This window comes from Macrotis lagotis, chromosome 1 (genome assembly GCF_037893015.1).
Source record: "Macrotis lagotis isolate mMagLag1 chromosome 1, bilby.v1.9.chrom.fasta, whole genome shotgun sequence".
NCBI classification, from domain to species: Eukaryota; Metazoa; Chordata; class Mammalia; order Peramelemorphia; family Peramelidae; genus Macrotis; species Macrotis lagotis.
Window position 1 is genome coordinate 706864447 of NC_133658.1, and position 18659 is coordinate 706883105.

At 34.3% G+C, this 18659-nt stretch overlaps 1 protein-coding gene across 3 annotated transcripts in view; it reads left to right on the forward strand.

The window, feature by feature from the left end:
• The window catches only part of PLA2R1 (phospholipase A2 receptor 1), a 153731-nt gene that overhangs the window by 105112 nt on the left and 29960 nt on the right, over nt 1–18659 (forward strand). For all 3 annotated transcript variants that reach the window (XM_074215874.1, XM_074215875.1, XM_074215873.1), the window contains exons 12-19: nt 150–352; nt 2767–2912; nt 5429–5513; nt 9037–9169; nt 10207–10242; nt 12953–13110; nt 16267–16331; nt 16640–16743. In XM_074215874.1, the coding sequence (XP_074071975.1) occupies nt 150–352; nt 2767–2912; nt 5429–5513; nt 9037–9169; nt 10207–10242; nt 12953–13110; nt 16267–16331; nt 16640–16743 (930 nt within the window). The remainder of the gene's footprint in view (nt 1–149; nt 353–2766; nt 2913–5428; nt 5514–9036; nt 9170–10206; nt 10243–12952; nt 13111–16266; nt 16332–16639; nt 16744–18659) is intronic.

An 18659-nucleotide genomic window follows, 5' to 3' on the forward strand; every position in this document is an offset into this window, starting at 1 on the left:
ATGGAATACCTTTATTTTTGCATTTTTATTGTTATTGTCTCAGTATTTTATTACACGATGTCAGTTATTCATCACTCCTGAGATGTCTCACCTGAGCACAAAAGGGTATTTTAGTCTGATGTTAAATCTGCTTGTTTTCTGGTTTTTAGGTCACAGTGGAGGCTGTGTGGTTATTCGGGGAAGCAATCCCACTGGTTTCTGGGAAGTCAAAGACTGCAGGAGATTTAAAGCAATGTCCATGTGCAAACAACCGGTGACTGTACAGAAAGAGACTGAGCATGAAGAGAAGTGGCCTTTTCATCCTTGCTTTTTGGGATGGGAATCAAAACCCGGACTCACCAGTTGCTATAAGGTTGAAAACATAGACTTCACTAAGATTATTAATTCAGTTCACATTTGAGCCTTTTTCATCCATGGTTCCTGAAGACCTAAATGATTATTACAAATTCAAAAGGAATTCCTTTTCCTTCCTGTAGTTGATTACAATTAGACAACATCACGCACATAAAGTGCCTTGTAGATGCCTCCAAAAATGTGAACTGGTGTAACAGTGTTGACCACAAAGTCAAATTCAGATTGTAGAATTAATTCTGAGGCCCTAATCAGTATTGCTTGTGTTGATAAGATTCAAGGAAATATTAGAAGAACAGAGTAGAAAATACCTGGAAATGAGAATAGATTGAGTTTATATCATTTGTAAGTTAATTAAAGCCTTGTTATAGGACAGTACAATTTTGTACTATTTAATCAATCAATTTGCATTTATTAAACACATACTATGTAGAAAGTACTGTGATCAATGCTGGGGAATACAAAGATAAAAAAAATGAAATAATTCCTGCCTCAAAAGAGCTTTGGACAACCTTTAAACTTTCCCAGGAGCCTTGAAGACTCTATCCAACTTATATCTATGTTTTTATATTTTTATGTTTATTTTCATAGAAATATGAAATAGATGTGGCTCCCTGTCCCCACAGATCTTATCATTCCCCAGGAAGCTAACAATAGGTATACAATTTTTTCAGAGTACATCATAAAATATAACACTTGGAATTCTTAGAATTACAAATCTCGGAATAGCTTTAGATATTATCTTACGCAGGATTTTTTTAATATATAATTAGTCTGTGAACTGCTTGAGAGAAGAGTCTGTTTTGTATCCCTTAGTGTTTAGCCTAGTATCTGGCACAAGTAGGCACATAATAAATGTTTGTTGACTTGAATTAGGCCCAAAGTGATAAAGTGACTTGTACAAAGCTCCTTAGTTTCAGAGACAGGATCTGAACTCAGGCCTCATGATCTCCAGTCTAATGCTTTTCCTTCCATATCACAGACATACCATTAAGTATGAAATATAGGGACCAGTCACTACAGCAGTTAGAATACAGGCTCAGTAAATTCAAGAACTTTAGAAATAAGAAGATAATTATTTTCTTCTACCTCTTTTAATTGATCAGTGGCTCTCAAAATGAGCTTAAGTGTTATGTGTTAACCCTGCATCTACACAAGGAAGGGAAAAAAGAATCTACATACTGGTTTTTGGAACAAAAGTAAAAAAAACAGGGAAAATTTAAACTTATAGAATTCATACCAGTGACCCAGCAAATAAGAATCAATCAACAACATTTATTAAATACTTAAAATGTCCTAGGAGCTATTCTATATTATGGAAATGCAGAGAAATGCCAGAAGAAAGACTTTGGTTTATTTCTTCAGGTAAGGAATAAAAAATCTTATATAGGTACCTATGTTTATTTGTTTTTTTCCCAACCTGACTGGGATTTGCCTTGTAAAATGCTAACTCAGATTCCTTAGGAGATTCAGGTTATTTCCATTATATATAGTCTAACAAGGAAAAAAAGAACTTAGTTACTAATATACTTTCTGTACAAACACATGTATGCATGTATATATTCCTTAGCAAGGAAAATTGATTTACTTATATTCCTCAGAGTAAGGAATAGCATTTACACTTATGCAATTCTTAGAAACAGAACTATGTCTTTCTATGCATTATAGAAAGAGGAGTGGAGCTACTGAGATCAGCTATTATGGAAAGTATTGCAACATTTAACATTTTGTTGATTTTACAGGTATATACAGCAATTGTTGGTATGTGAGGGTAGATATCTGTGAATTAAAATGAACTGGGAAGGAGGTACATTTTGAGTTATAATTAAAAGATGAGAACATAAGGATGTGCTCCATAGAGGTGAAAATGCAAGTTGTTTCAAGGTCAGCCAAAGCAAAAAGTCTAGAGAGGGGTGGTAAGAAGGGTTATTAGCCTGCTATCAAAGACAGACTAGTGTACTGAGTTCAGACATAGAGATTCCCAACTTTAAATGACCTTCAGCAGTCTATAGTCTGTCATGCTAAAATGTAGCTTCCCCAAGAGTATAAACTCCCTAATTTGTACCATAGAAAGCAATTCAGATTTATTTCCCATAATGAGAACAGTTGAGTAGTAATGTAGAAAATGTAGGTACAACCAAGTACTTTACCTACTCATTTGCCTAAAATTTAGCATTCCTGCAATGCCTCAGTTTGAAAAGCCAATGTTCTCTCATCTCATCCCTAAATTTAAGTTTCTTAATTTCTGGGCCTTTCCCCTTCAGGTCTAAGTAGCCATCATGGAAGATTTCTATACAATGAGTTCACAATTAATCCCCCCTTACCAGGGCTAAATTTTTAACAGATAGGTTACTTGCTATTGCTATTTCTATGCCCAGAATAATCAATGTTGCCTCTTTTTTTTTAATAACACAGGTATTCCATAGTGAGAAAGTCTTGATGAAAAGAACATGGAGAGAAGCTGAAGCATTTTGTGAAGATTTTGGAGCACATCTTGCAAGTTTTTCTCATATTGAGGAAGAGAATTTTGTAAATGAGCTTTTACATACAAAATTTAATTGGTAAATACATATTATTTGATTCTAAAAATTTCTCAGATGACTCTTCAGTCATACTACATTCCATCAGGTATTCTAAGAATTTATATCTGAATGCTTATAAGAATTAGGAAAATGGAGGACTGTTTCTAGGCTAGGTCCTTGGTAGTTTCCACTGTATATTGGCACAGTTAATAGATTTACTTAGCCATAACAGAGAAGGAGGATATTCAACATGAGTCATTGAGAACATCTTGAGTCTTCTTGCCTGCATTGTAAATCACATTCTGTTAAGCATCAGAGAGTACCTTGTGGAGCTCCTTTGTACAAATGTAAGTGATGTCAATAGCTTCAGCCCTTAATCCCCAAGCCAATCAAGTATTTGGATTTTTTTTGTTTGTTTGTTTTGTTTTGTTTTTGAGACAATTGAGGTTACATAGCTAGTAAACATCTAAAACCAGATTTGAACTCTCATCCACTATAGCCCCAGTGCTCTATCCTTTGTTCCACCTAGCTTCTCCTAGACAATGAACTCTTCAGGTTGGCTTTAATACCTTTGAGGAAAAACTAAGTTTATTTTCATGGAAAGATTAGGATATGGCCCTTACTTCAAGGTCAGAAACAGATAATGACTCAAAAGAATGGTGGCATCCTATAGAAATGTATACTCACTAATTCACAAAGTCAGCCTTGCATAAGACAAAAGAAAAAGAAATTCCTGTGTATCCGAATTCTTTCCTATCTGTTCAGAGTCTAGGAAGCTCTCTTCTTTCTTGTCTTACTGTTGCAAAACTACCTCAATAGTTAACACAGAGTTTCCATGTGCACATAGAGTGCCTCAAATTCTTTTTTTTTTTTTTAGATTTTTGCAAGGCAAACGGGGTTAAGTGGCTTGCCCAAGGCCACACAGTTAGGTAATTATTAAGTGTCTGAGACCGGATTTGAACCCAGGTACTCCTGACTCCAAGGCCGGTGCTTTATCCACTACGCCACCTAGCCGCCCCGAGTGCCTCAAATTCTTCAAAACATGATTATTCGTCCACAAGCACTTGTTGACCCAGAACATTCTCTGAGTGATGGTTATGATATGTGAAGGGGACAAAAAAAATAGAAAAGTCAAAAACTAAGATCCTGCCTGTAAACTGATAATCCATTGGAAAGAATACTGACAGATTAATAAAGCAAAACTATATATATATATATATATATATACATATATATATATATACATGAATTTAAACGCAACAACAATAATAAATACAAAGTAAGACAGTTATATGAATACTTGCATGTATCACATTTCTTTTGAGTAACTGTTTTTTTGGACCAGAACTGTGATTTCATTAGTATAGAGAATTCCTGATGAGGAAATATCTTCTACCAAATCAAATCAGCACTTACCCCCCACCCCCACCTCAACTTATAGTCTAAGACAATGACACATCAAGTGCCTTGCTTAAAGTCACCCAATAGAGAAGCTGTTCATGCTAGAATAATGAAGAATCATTGAAGAGACTTGGGTACCTGATTTTCCCCCAAAGAAGCCAACCTTCCCATCTTTCTGCAACACTTTCTCTAAAGTTTAACTGCAAGAATGATCATAGCAATACCAGGGGAAACTTTGGTTTAGGAACTTTCATCTAATTTTTACCATTCAACCTGAATAACTCAAATATCTGAGAACAATAGCCTCAAGACAGTTTTATCCTTCACACTAAAGAAAATAAAGCTTCTGTCAGGATTTTAGAATCTTTTAAATATTTAATGCTGCAAAATTATTCTCTGAAAATTATCTTAGTGAGCTGCTTCATTGTATAATTAGGCTTTATTGTTTGATTTATTGAGCCCTCTCTGGCTTGCCATATCTACACCTTACCTTATGTGCAGGAACATAATTGGGTGTGGAATTTCTTGAGTTGAAAACAGTGGTGAGTGCTAGAGGTAACCCACTAAGGCAGGTTTCAGCGGAAATACTCAATGTGTACATTGTCTTCAAAAACCCCTTTTTGGAAACTCCTATTAAATACTGTGATCTTTAATAATTCTGTGTCTATTGCCTTTGGCAATAGGAAAAGTCTAAAAAAGTAAGTAATATTGCCCCTCTGGAAAAGGGAGGAAGTTTCTCTCTATCTTTTGAAATAGATAATTTTTACCAGAACATATAAGTATTCCAAGTCATGGCCCTGCATTTGTAGAATAGACTGACATTTCTATCAACTAATTCTACCTTACCAAATGTAGTCCTCCAAAGCAAAATGCTAAAACCATGCCAAGGCTCATTGGACAAAATTCAAAATATCAAGTGTGTTTGAAATATTTGTTTGCAACAGAGGATCATAGACTGGTTGATTCCTTTAAAAAAAATGGTTGATTTGGTCCAATCTATAATTTTTCAAATAGCACTAAAATGTCACTAGTCAATACAATTTCAATGTAATTTTTATAACATTTTTTTTCTTTTATAACATTTTTTCTTACATAACATTTACATTACAGTGACCAAAACCAGAGAATTTTTGTTTTTTTTTCCCTCACTCTAGGATAGAAGAAAGACAGTTTTGGATTGGATTTAATAAAAGAAATCCATTATCTGAAGGTTCATGGGAATGGTCTGATGGAACTCCAGTAAGTTTTTACAAATAAATTAATACAATTTGGACAGGAGCATTATTTTGAAGAGCAACTCATGACACAGGGAATAGAGCACTGGGCTTGGAATCAGGAAGTCTTCTCTTTATAAGTTCAAATTTGGTCCCTGACCCTTACTAGCTATGTGACCATGATCACTTAACTCTATCACTTAACCCTATTCACCTCAGTTTTCTCATCTGTAAAATGAGCCAGAGAAGGAAATGTCACATCACTGCAGTATCTTTGCCAAGAAAACCCCCAAAAGGGGTCACCGAGAACTGGGCATGACTGAAAACACTGAACAATTATTCTGAAAGAGATGGTGCTAGAACCTCCTCATTGACCTATTGAAGAAGGCAGATTTGGAATGTGGTTCTAGTCAGTTCTCCCATGGCCTACACCCTTTATTCTATGGATGGATCAGGGAGCCCAAACCTGATGTTTAGGTTAGAATAAGGAAATAACAAGGATTCTAGTACAGTTTACTATGTTTCCTCTTGGATTTTCTCTGAGCCTGAGGCCAAATATATAAGCACAACAAGCCAATAAGGAAACCATACGTAGAAAATCCTAATGAGTATTAGAAACCTTGGAGACACAAAGAACTGTCTTACCTGATAGCTGGGAACCCCCAAGTCTGAACATTGGAGTTTCTAAATATTGAATACAACAGCCTTCACATAACTCGTATCTTTGAAGGGCCATTGCATAGAAGAGGAACACCATCCTCATTCTGCTTCATTCCAGAGAGAAGAATATGGAGACATGGATAAGAATTATTAAGAGCAGGATTAAGGCTCTTTAAGGAAATACAATTCCTGGAGTCCATATTTGTAAATTCACCTATTCCAATTCACCAAAATTTATACATAAACCTAAAATCATTACTCACAGCACTTTTGTGATTATTTACAGGCACATGTAGAGTGGCAAAAGAATTTGAATTGTTCAGTGGGCAAGTTCGCAGCTGAGATCGAATAAGGAAACACTCTGCATTCTTGTTTCAGCTTTCACATTGTAAACAAGTGTCCTTTTCACAGTTTATTTAGTGTCACATTTTTCACATTTTTGTTCTTATTGGTAACTTCACTGTTTAAAATGGCCCCTAAGCATAGTGCTGAAGTGATGTCTAGTGTTCCCAAATATAAGAGGCTTGGGCTGTGCCTTACCAAAAAAATATATATTTGTCAGGTAAATTCAAGCATGAGTCATAGTACTGTTGACCATGAATTTAATGTTAATAAATCAATAAGAGGAAGATGATGATGATGATGGTGATCCACCAATCTGTGAGATCACTTCAGAAAGTGCTAAAAGTAAAGAGGTCTGTAGAAACTCAATCCTCTATTTCTTCTAGAAGAAATGATTCAGTGTTCACTAATTAATTGTTCACAATGACTTAAAAATGCATGATTACCACAATTGATGAGAATCAGCTCTAGTTCTGAACTACTAAACCTGTCCAAAATTGTAATGGGTCACCCTATCACCTAGTGACTTGTTCTTCACTTGATGTTTTTGGGTGAAGACTGAATGATCCTTAATGGGAATATTGTAGTGGGAATTCTTGAACAGACACAGTCTCGATCTCTGATTCTCTTTCCCAATGAAATTCTGTGACATTTCCTGCCTTCCCTTACACAGCTCACACCAAGCTTTTCCTGGGTGTTCCTGTTTTTTTTATACTGTGTCTGACCAGCCTGATACATGACTTCTTTTGGACAAATCTTACACCTTTCAAAAGCTAAACTTTTTTTTTTAGGGTTTTTTTTTGCAAGGCAATGGGGTTAAGTGACTTGCACAGCTACATAATTATTAAGTGTCTGAGGCTGCACTTGAACTCAGGTCCTCCTGACTCCAGGGCCTGTGCTCTATTCACTGTGACACCTAGCTGCCCCCAAAAGCTGAGCTGTGAGGGAATTATATTAACTCTCATTTTTCTGAAGTCAAGACATGCATAATTTTTAAACATAGAAATTTTAGCTATATATTTATTTTGTTAGGTTGCAAAAGTTGCTATATCAGAGCCAATATCCTATCAAGATTCTTCATCTGCTTTAGAATCATGAGAGAAGATGCAGTTAAAATTTGGAGTGGTTGCATCAGTTCTATCTAGTTCATAAATGAGAACCATAGGAAAGGACACAAAGCACAATTAAATACTGAGCGCCAATAAAGTCTTGGAAATGTGTACTGAGAGGCAGTACAGTATAGTGAATCTAATACTGAACACTATCAAAAAAACTTGAGTTCAGATCCTACCTCTTTTACTTACTTGTGGGCATTTAGCCCCTCTGAGTCTCAGTTTATCAGTCTATAGAATGGAGTTCACAAAATCTATACAAAAGGGTATCTGAAGGACCACCTAATCTACCCCTCATTTTTCAGATGAGGGACTGAGGTTTATAGGTTAAGTGGTTTGCCCAGGGTTACACAGATAATCAGCACATGAGTTAAGATTTGAACTCATATCCTCAGACATCAAGCAAGGGATTCATCTGACTGATGCTTCCACCTCTAACATTTTTGCCACTATCCTCTTTATGGTGTGAGTATGAGGACAGTAAAATTTAATGGTTATTACTTAGATGATAAGCACTCTTTGTTTAAGTAAAAGAAAAACACTAATTCAGGGAAAATTAAGTGAAACATTTGCCCAAAGTAAATGAGATTAAAAGCTATACCAACTAACTCAAATTCTCACCATTTCTCCCTGTGCACAATGAACTACAAACTGCATGTTCTTTAAGCATCTGCCATTTTTAAATTAGTGAATTGTTTTATGTGTGGGAATGGAAAACGCATGAGCTTAGAGTTCCATCTTAGCCATTTCTTACCTTAGTCAGCAAATGACCTTTTGACTAAAAACCATCTGTAGTATGAACTATCAATAATTTTGTATGTCTTTTATCTAGGGACCATCCCCTGTTTTGACAAGATAATGGAATCTTGTCATTTCATAGTTGTATTGGGAAATTATTGAAGATTTTTTCTTCATTTCTAGGTTTTGAGATCTCTCTTGGGGAAATGTTATATATTTTCAAGATTAAAACTACCTAGATGTTAGAAAGCAGTTATTAGTGGCATAAAAACTTGGGCTTTACCCCCAAAGAGCTTTATATCAAAGATATTACTCAAATATGACAGCACCTTGAGTTTCTTGAAGAAACCGTTAGGAATCCCAACACTACAACCAATTGTGTCCATACAATATAATCCTAAAAGTTTTCATAAAATACACACACACACACACACACACACACACACACACACACACACACACTCACATAGTTTGCTTTTATTTGCAATTTCTTGAGAAAGGAAAAACTTGGCCACTGTATTCCTTTAGAAGACAAGGGTCTAGTTTACTAAGTACTTACATTTCTGAATCTCCTTCCCTACCCCCCCACAAAAAAAATTAATTACTATGTCTAGTGATGGCTCTTTAAGAAAAAAAAACCTTTAAAACTTTTGTTTGGAATCCTTATTAAGGAGTAATGACCTTCCTCTGATGCAGGTTGTTGCTGCATTTTTAGAAAATACTTATTTTGGAGAGGATGCAAGAAATTGTGCTGTGTACCAGGCAAATAAAACTTTGCTGCCCCTACAGTGTGGTTCCAAACGTGAATGGATATGTAAAACACCGAGAGGTAAAAATATAAAGAACTTAAGTTTATGTGCATGTTATGTATTATTTTATTCTTCTTCAAGGATAAAAGCATGTGGAACCAATATATATATATATAAGCTTTATGTACTCATCAACCAGGAGGAAGTGTGGGTTAGTGGAAGGAAAGTCTGCTTCTAGGCTACAAGCCTTGAGTTCAAGACCTACCTCTGACATGGACTGGGCAAGTCACCTAACCTCTCAATACTTGAGATACTGAGATAAATCAATGATCGATCTGCACCAGTGGATGAACTTTCCCATTCTGATAAAATTTAGGTTCAAACATAAGAACCAAAAATACACAAAATCCCCAATAACATGCTGAACTTGTTTCCACTGAATATATTTAGTTGCACTGTATATTGTTACAGAAAGGAGGCATGGTAGTACCTGAGCTAAAAGAAAATGAGATATAAGATGTCATCAGTATTCAAGAATTTAGTTATTAACACAAGTTATCAAAATATTCTGCTGTACTTGCAGAACTGTTGCCTCTTCAGGTATGGTTAGGTCTCAATTGATGCAAATAACAAATTCCAATAAGTGTTTGTACATAGTAAAATGAGGACTATTTAAAGTCATAATTATATAAAACACAATGATTGGTTCTCACTCAATGGATGTAAATGGATGTATATGGTGTACAAATTCAAATGTGACCACTTCTTCAGGATAAATTATTCATATTAATTGGGACCTAGCTCTATAAGTTTGAAAAAATATCATGTTGATTTTTTGGAAAATATTTTCTTGTGTCTCATACCATATCTACATAATTTTCAGAAGCATCATTTGCAAATATGCAATGTTTTACATATAGTTATATATAATTATATATACATATATACAACATATATATATATCAAATATCACAATTTATTTCCACTAATTAATTAATTGTGTGAATATTTTCAGGTTGAAATGAAAAGTAAATTTAAACTGTTTAGATGAAAGACCTCATGTAAAAAAATGTTCAATTAATTATTTTTTTTTATAAATCATCTTTTTCCTTTGCAGATGTAAAACCAAAGATTCCCAAATGGTACATATATGGTAAGCCATTAGTCTAGCAGTTCTTCGCCTTGCTAAGTAACTATTCCATTCCTATCATTATCAGCACTTCCTTTCTAAGACTTTAAATTTAAAGCATATTTTAAAGCTAGTGATGTAGTTAAATGTTTATGGGAACTAATAGTATGATTTATTTCCATTTTTATGATTGCAATTTAAAAACAAGAAATGATTTGTAAAATGAGAACTAGATGTGAAGTTAGAAGACTTGGATTTGAGTCCTGGCTTGATGACCTTGGCAAGTGAACTATCTTAAGTTTCAGTTTCCCCATCTTTCCTCTTATGCTACTGAGAAAATATTATATTGCTTATTGTTGCCCTTTAAAAATTAATTGGTGTATGTTGTAGTAATAAGTAGTAGTATTTGTTGTTGTAATAGAAGCAGCAGTAGATTGAGGAAAATGTGCAATTTGTAAAGTTCTTTAGAGAATGGACACAAATATACGAGAACCAAAGCCATTTCTCAAAGATAAGTGGTAGAAGACTATGAGAATTGAAATTGAAAATTGAAAAAGGGGGTGGCTAGGTGGCACAGTGGATAGAGCACAGGCCCTGGAGTCAGGAGTACCTGGGTTCAAATCTGGTCTCAGACACTTAATAATTACCTAGCTGTGTGGCCTTGGGCAAGCCACTTAACCCCATTTGCCTTGCAAAAACCTAAAAAAAAATTGAAAAAGGCTATGAAAATTCAAAATAATTGAAAACTATCCAGTTATATGAAAATATGCTTCAAATAATTAATAGCAAGACAAATACAAATTAAAACAGCTATCATGTTTTACTTCACACCCAGAAAATTAGAAAAGATGCCAAAAAATAGAAACTTCTCTATGTTGGAGAAACTATAGGCACAAGAATATACTGTTAGTATGTCTATGGAATACTTGTTCTGGGAAACAATTTGGAATTACACAAGATTAAATTATACATATTCTTTTTTCTTTTTTCTTTTTATTTGTTATGTTTTTGCTATTTTATATTTGATTATTTATTTTTTCAACTGCATGCAATGATGGTTTTCAACATTCATTTTTTACAAGGTATTAAATTTCACATTTTTCTCCCTCCCTTCTTCCCTCCCCCTCCCCCTGTCAGAAAGCAATCAAATATAGGCTATAGATATATAACCATCTAAACATAGATCCACAGTAAACATGCTGTAAAAGAAGAATCAAATAAAAATGGGGGGGGGGAAGCATTAGAGAGAAAAAAATAACACATAAGACAATTTTTAAAAATTGAAGATAGTAGTAAACTTTGGGCTGCATTTAAACTCTGCAGTTCCTTCTCTGGATATGGATGGTATTTTCCATCACAAGTCTTTTAGAATTCTCTGATAATTGTACTACTGAAATGAACAAGTCCATCTTAGTTGATCATCATCCAATGTTGTTATTAGTATGTACAGTGTTCTTCTGGTTCTGGCCATTTCTCTCAGCATCAATTCATACAAGTCTTTCCAGGCTATTTTAAGTAAAGTCCCTTCCCTCATGATTTAAACAATAGTGTTCCATCACATTCATATACCAGAATTTGTTCAGCCATTCCCCCATTGACGGGCATTCCCTCAATTTATAAACCTTTACCTCTATGAAAAGAGTTACTACAAATATTTTTGTGCATGTGGGTTTTTTTTAACCCCTTTTTTTGTTATCTCTCTGGAATACAGACCTTGTAGTGCTATTGCCAGATCAAAGTGGATGCAGTTTTATTGCCCTTTGGGTGTAATTATAAATTGTTCTCCAGAAAAGTTGGATCAGTTCAAAATTCCACCAATAATACATTGGTGTCCCAGTTTTTCCACATTCCCCCCAACATTGATCATTTTCCTTTTTTGTCATATGGGTCAATCTGATAGGTGTGAGGTGATACCTCAGAGTTATTTTAATTTGTATTTCTCTAATTAATAATGATTTAGAACATTTTTCCTAAATAGCTCTAATTTCTTCACGAGAATTACCTTTTCATATTCTTTAATCTTTTATCATTTGGGGAATGGCTTGTACATACTCTTTATATAAGAAATATCATTATTGGACATGTAATCAAGGATTTCTAATATATATCTAATATATATCCCTAAATATTTATAGCAGAACTAAAATAAAAAGATCAGATTAGATTGTCCCTTAAGGCCCCAGAATCCTGATCCAAAGACCTAGATCCAAAGAGGGAGTCCATTGATTGGGAAACAACTAAACAAATTGTGGTACATGAAGATAATGGAATATTATTGTGCAGCAAGACAGAAGTATGCAGAATTCAAAGAAACATGGGATGATTTATATGAACCCTGTAGAATGAAATAAGCATAACCTGAAGAACAATATGCATAACTGCAGTCACTTATATGAGAAAAATAAATTCTAAATAATTACCAATTAATTTTGGTCTGAGAAAATAGATAGTGAAACATACCTCCCCTGTTTTAGCTAAAGGTTGGGCAATTACCAAAAAAAAGAATGCTAAAATTTTGTGATAAATTAGCTATTGGTTGTTTGGGCCTATTTTTTTTCATTATTAAAAGAGAAGAGTCATTTCAGGGCAGTCGAGGAATGTAAACAAAACATTTTTTTCAGGTAAATGAGAAGTCTAGGCATTTAAAAAAATCTTTTACAATCTTAGAGTCAATCTGACTATGCCTTTTAAGTATATGGTACATCTTTTGACATAATTAAAATTTTTTTTTTAGATGAACCATGGCTTTTTCATCAAGGAACCGAATATCTTTTTCACAGTGATCCTTCTGAGTGGATGAATTTTGAGTTTGTCTGTGGTTGGCTCCGCAGTGATATACTTACTATTCATTCTGCACTTGAACAAGAATTTATCCACAGCAGAATAAAAATGGTAATCAATTATAATTTCTACACAATAACCTTCAAGATTTCAAACATTATTTCATTTCATATTCTTTGAATTTTCACATTGATTTCAAATCTTTGTTGAAGCTTTCTAGAAAACACGACTATAATTTTCATCTAAGGAAAGAGAATTGTCTTTGGCATGTGGATATCATTCATTTCATTTTGCTTCATTCTTGATTAGTGGGAATGTGGCTAAAGAAGCAGGGATTTTGCTTTGGCAAAGTTTATTCTTTAATTAAAGTCACCTGTTTCCCTGACTTTCAAGTCATACAAACTTCATGTACAGCAGATGTTAACTAGCAATTCCCCTTTTCCACTAAGGTCAGAAAAATAATGGGCTTAAACCATAGGATTAAGAACTTGGACTGGCTGAGAAGAAGAATGTGAGAGTTGTTGAACAGGAAAAAGGATTACCATAAAAGGTTGTGGCTTTTGTCTCTAGAGACCTTTGAAAATGAAATAAAGCTTCAGCTTTCATCTATGGTTTACTTATATTTCTGCCTGAAGGCAGAAGATAAACTAGGTGGTCCTACAGAATCCTTTCCAGATCCAACACTTTTATACTATTTTATATTAATTGTTCAATGAATAATAGCTTGTCCATACATTATGGTTCACTCCAGTAATCCTTGCTTACTGAAGGAGGTTGGGGCCTTCCTTATGTTTGGGACCTCCATCAAGCTGCAGGAAGGTTAAAAGAAAGTAGGGTGTCCTCATAAAGTCTAGCACAAATATAGGGAGCCTATAGGAGAGGAGATCTACTAGGTGGCCTAATGAGGGACCAATCCATGTCAGAAGAACTGAACAGGTTAAAGCTTCCATACCCATCAGCAATGGGATAGGTCCCTGAGTGGCCACTGCACTTCCATTCCCAGTTGAGATAGAGAAACTAAGTCTGAAAAGAGAAAGAGGCAGAGGCAGAGAAAAACACAGAAGAAAGGCACAATAAGTTGAACTTGTAAGACACAGGATATTATAATTACATTCTTTATCAGATATATTTGATTTCAAAAAATATTTGATTTCATAGATATCAGTATACAGGTGTTGACTTTGGAGTTAGAGAACTTGAGCTCTGCCACTTAATACCTGTGAGGCATTGAACAAATCATTTATCTGGGCTTTCATCATCAGAAATCAATAATAATAAAAAGGGACCATGTTGATCTTTCTGTCAAAGTTTTAAAAGCTTTCCTGTAGGACTTTCCACAGCTTCCTTGCCACCATTCCTTATTCTTTCTCTTTAGTCTCCCCTCACCTTCATTTGGTGCAATGGAAAGAACGCTGAATTTGTCAGTAAATGATCTTACAGTCATAGACAGGAGTTTGTCATTTAATGACTGGGTGACTTTGGGAAAGTCACTTTTCCTATCTCATTTTGATTTCCTCTTTAAAATAAGGGGATTACTCTAGAAGATCCCTAAGACCTTTATGCCTTTTCAACTCACAACCCATGATTGTATGATTTGATGAATTTAGAAATTACCTCCCCTTGCCCTCATTTTACAATCAGTGGAATTGGAAGAAAGATATGGAAAAAATCTAATTGGATTGGAATGTCCCAGATACTCAACAGAGACTGCCACCACTTTCTCAGGCTTTGACTATTATATCTCAATACCAGTCTGGCCTTGCAACATCTAGCATATTCAGCTAACTACCAGCTGGAGTCTTAATACAAGCTCATGCTAGTATTGGAGGGATTTTCTAAGTATGTGGGATTGGCCACAAGAGGAGCCAGATGACCTGGTTTCAGTTAAGAAGTATGAAATCTGTATTTGGTGGGCACATTTAATTTCCTAAGGCATTTCTTTCCTGCTAGCAATAGGTTTGGGGTTTTTTCCATTTTATAAAAACTATTTGATCACTTTGGTTGCAAGGTCCAAAATAGATTCCTCATTTTTCTAATCCCTATTGGAGTGGTAAAATGCAATAATGCTAAATTCTCTTCTAAAAAAAGAGAACTTATTTGAGATTTTCCCTTCTCCCTTTAGTCTCTAGAAAACAGAAGCAGGGTGAATATTTCATGAAATTGCTCTTTTTTTTACTTATTAATTATATGCCACTCCCATTTAAATAGTTCTCAGAGTTTTTAACAATGCTAAGAAATTACAACAAAATGTAATTGTGTGTCTAGACCTCTTATATAAACAATCAGGGCAAAACCCCTCCAAAAGGCTAATAAGGGGAACAGTTCTAACTTAATGTTTTCTAACGTCATCCATAGACCTTTCATCCAGAGAAAAGAGTAAGTCATTATTTTTTCTCCTACTCTTTCAGCAACTGAAAAACTGTATTAAAAAAAGCACAACAGGGAGTAGATTGGTAAATACTTGTTTCCAAACCAAGTCAGTGCTGCAGATATAAAAAGAACCTTTTGGAAGGAAGCTGTCTGATATGAACCATCTATTAATAAGAATGTTAAGTTCCTATTGTGTTCTGTCTGTTTAATGTTGATTTTTTAAGCATGGAGACTGATGTGCTTCCTCCCTGATTGGTGTTCAGATTTTAGAATAGAGGAAAAGAGAGAGTTTCAATTTCCTGGTCACAATTCTAGTACAAAATTTTTTCTTTGAAATGAAGTACATTTCTTTTTATTTTAAATCCAGTATGCTTATATTTTTTATCTGAACTGTTAAGATATAATGATTTAAATTCCATCAAATACATAAAAGTCAGTTGGCAAAACATCAGCATCTTTGAAATGGTAACATTTTGCATTCTCCTTCTTCTATTTGAATGGAGAAGGTAATGTTCATTATAGTAATAATCTTCATGTCTTGAGTTGTTTTTTAACCTTCAGTCAATATCCTTTTCAGTTAAAAGAGAAACACAATTCACATTCCATCTTTTATTGTGATTTGTACTTTTACATTTTAAGATCTTTAATGGAGTTGGAATTTACCCTTGAATATAATATGATCTTAATTTGCTTGTTAAAGGTTCTTTTGCAGTGGGGAGAGAGCTATGATTAAATATTTTTATTGGTTACTATTTCTTTTCATCATGAATATGAGATATTTTTAAGGTAACAAACGTTCAAATTTTCTTGAAGTATTAGGTAGAGTGTTTTCTAGATATTTGGATAAAACAGCAAAGAACAAATAAGTACTGACTTTATTTTTCCTTTTTTTGCCAGCTGTCAAGGAATAATAGAAATTGGTGGATTGGGCTCCGTGAAGAAAGACCTAACGATGGATTTCAGTATGATTTGCATTTAATTGTATTTAATTTCATTGACAGACTTGATTTTCAGAATGATTAAACCAATCTGTGTGATCAGTGCATAACATGTCTCTCAATCATAACTTATTGCTCATAGTCTTAATTCTCCCAGAAAAAGAGACATTGTTTACCTTGATGAGTTAAAAGGAATACTCTGACATTAATTTTTCTCCCTCTGGGAGAAATTTTTCATCCTCTGGGAACCCAGATCCCAAGGATGTTGTAAAGAGATGAGTATGCAAAACAAGGTAAGGATATGGACTTTATTTTTTTAAATTTCCTTATAGTTGGAGAGATGGCTCACCATTAATATACCAGAACTGGGATGATGGAGGAAAAAGAACTATGAATAATCAGAGTCAGAGATGTGGCTTCATTTCATCCAAAACAGGTGTTTCTTCTTATCTTTTGGGGGCATTATTCATAAACTAATAATGTGCAAAGAAATATTTTTGGTTACATCAGCAGTATTTTAAAGATATGGTATCAGTAGGGTATTTTTTCCAAATTATCAGTCTACATACTGATGTTATTGACCATATGATAATTGTCATGTAACTAGATTACAACTTGGCAACTTTCCTTGTGTACCGGTGTAACAGCAAAAATGAAATCATCTATTAAAACTGATTTTTTAAAAAATTACCCATTTGGGGATCTGCTCTTTAAAACAATGGACCCTTGGCATCCATTTTCACTCATTATGTTTGGTAAGATGGAAAATAGCTGGCTAGAGCTTTGGCCTTTCTGATTTCACTTGAGTGTTCACATTTAAGGGAAATTGGATTTGAGAAAATTTGCCCATGTCCTCTTGTTAAGGTGCTGTCATTAACTGTTATTTAGCCTAGTAGGGTGGCCATTTGCACCTTGTGTTTAGTAACCCTTTATCTTAAGATGAGTGATTTACTTTATTTCCCAGGAGGCTTTGTTTTAGTTATATAAGCTCCTTGTCAATTTGTTTTTATTATTACTCATATCTTTATTTTATATTCACACTTAATTAAAAATAGCTCACTCCCAAACTTAGCTATGTTAACATCCACCGTTTATAAAAAGAAAGATAAAGCTAGCCTCTGTAATTACCATCAAGCTTACTTAGATTGCATGGCAAATTCCGTGGCTCTCCCCTGAGATTGTTCGGAAACTGCATTGCTCTTATAGCATTCACTTTCTACTTTCTAATCAATAAATGGGAGCATCCTCATTGACCCCAAAAAGGGATAGAGCTTTATGTTAACCTTGTGACCAAATGTCAGATGCAGAAAAAGAAAAGACGCCCACATGATGAAAGATGCAGGAGGTTCTTTCCCTGGATTCATTTAGAAAAGGAAAGATCTTGAGATTAGCCAGCTTGCTTTTACCAGCAGGTGTCACAATAGTCTACAGAAAGCTAATTTGGGACTACAAAGGTTCATCTAAACAAGAACAGACATGAGGGTGGCAAACTTGCCCTGCAATTGGCAGGTGCTGTCAACTCATGGGGAATTTGGTTTGTGTTGTTTTAGATCTAATGTCTGCTTAGAAATCCTTAAAATCCAAGAAAATACCTAAAAAAATCTAGTTTCTTATAAATGACAAGGTAGTTGAATAAAAATTTGAGGTTGTATGTATATATTACATGTGTGTGTATGTGTGTATGTGTGTGTATGTAATCTTTGCTAAGAAGTTTGAAGTTTTGCTGTCAATTTCTGTATAACTTCTTGGAGATGTCCAAGTAGTAGTTTAAAATTGTCACAATTATAAAAACAAATGTTGTATTCTACCCAATCTATACTTTTGGAAATTTACAACAAAATTCTTATGTTATTAAGCAATCTTATTTTGTTCTTTCCCTTTCTATCAAAGCTAAACATTTCTAAACAAAGCTGTTGGTGTAACAAAATAATAGTCATCCCTTCCACATCACAGGGATCAGCATCTTGGCACCCCATAATCTGGAAAATACTTGTAGAATTTTTGACCCTCCTTTCATACCAGAGAAATATGAAATATTATAGTATTAAAAGATAAAATATGTTGATGCTATGCAACACTATGCATTTTTTTCTTCATTTCTGAATTTTTAAACCTTTTCTCTGTCTTCTATTGGCCTTCACATGTCATTTGTGGCTTCTGCAAAACTCTGAAAAAGTTCCCATTTAGTTTCTTATGCCATCCCAAGATAAATCAAAACTTCAATGTGGAAAGTCATGATGTGGAAGGGATAATCATATTTTCTTTGCTTCATGAACTAAACATTCAAATGGTGTCAACTTTTTGGTAACCATTTTCTTTGCTTTCACAAAATTCCCATGTATGTAAACTACT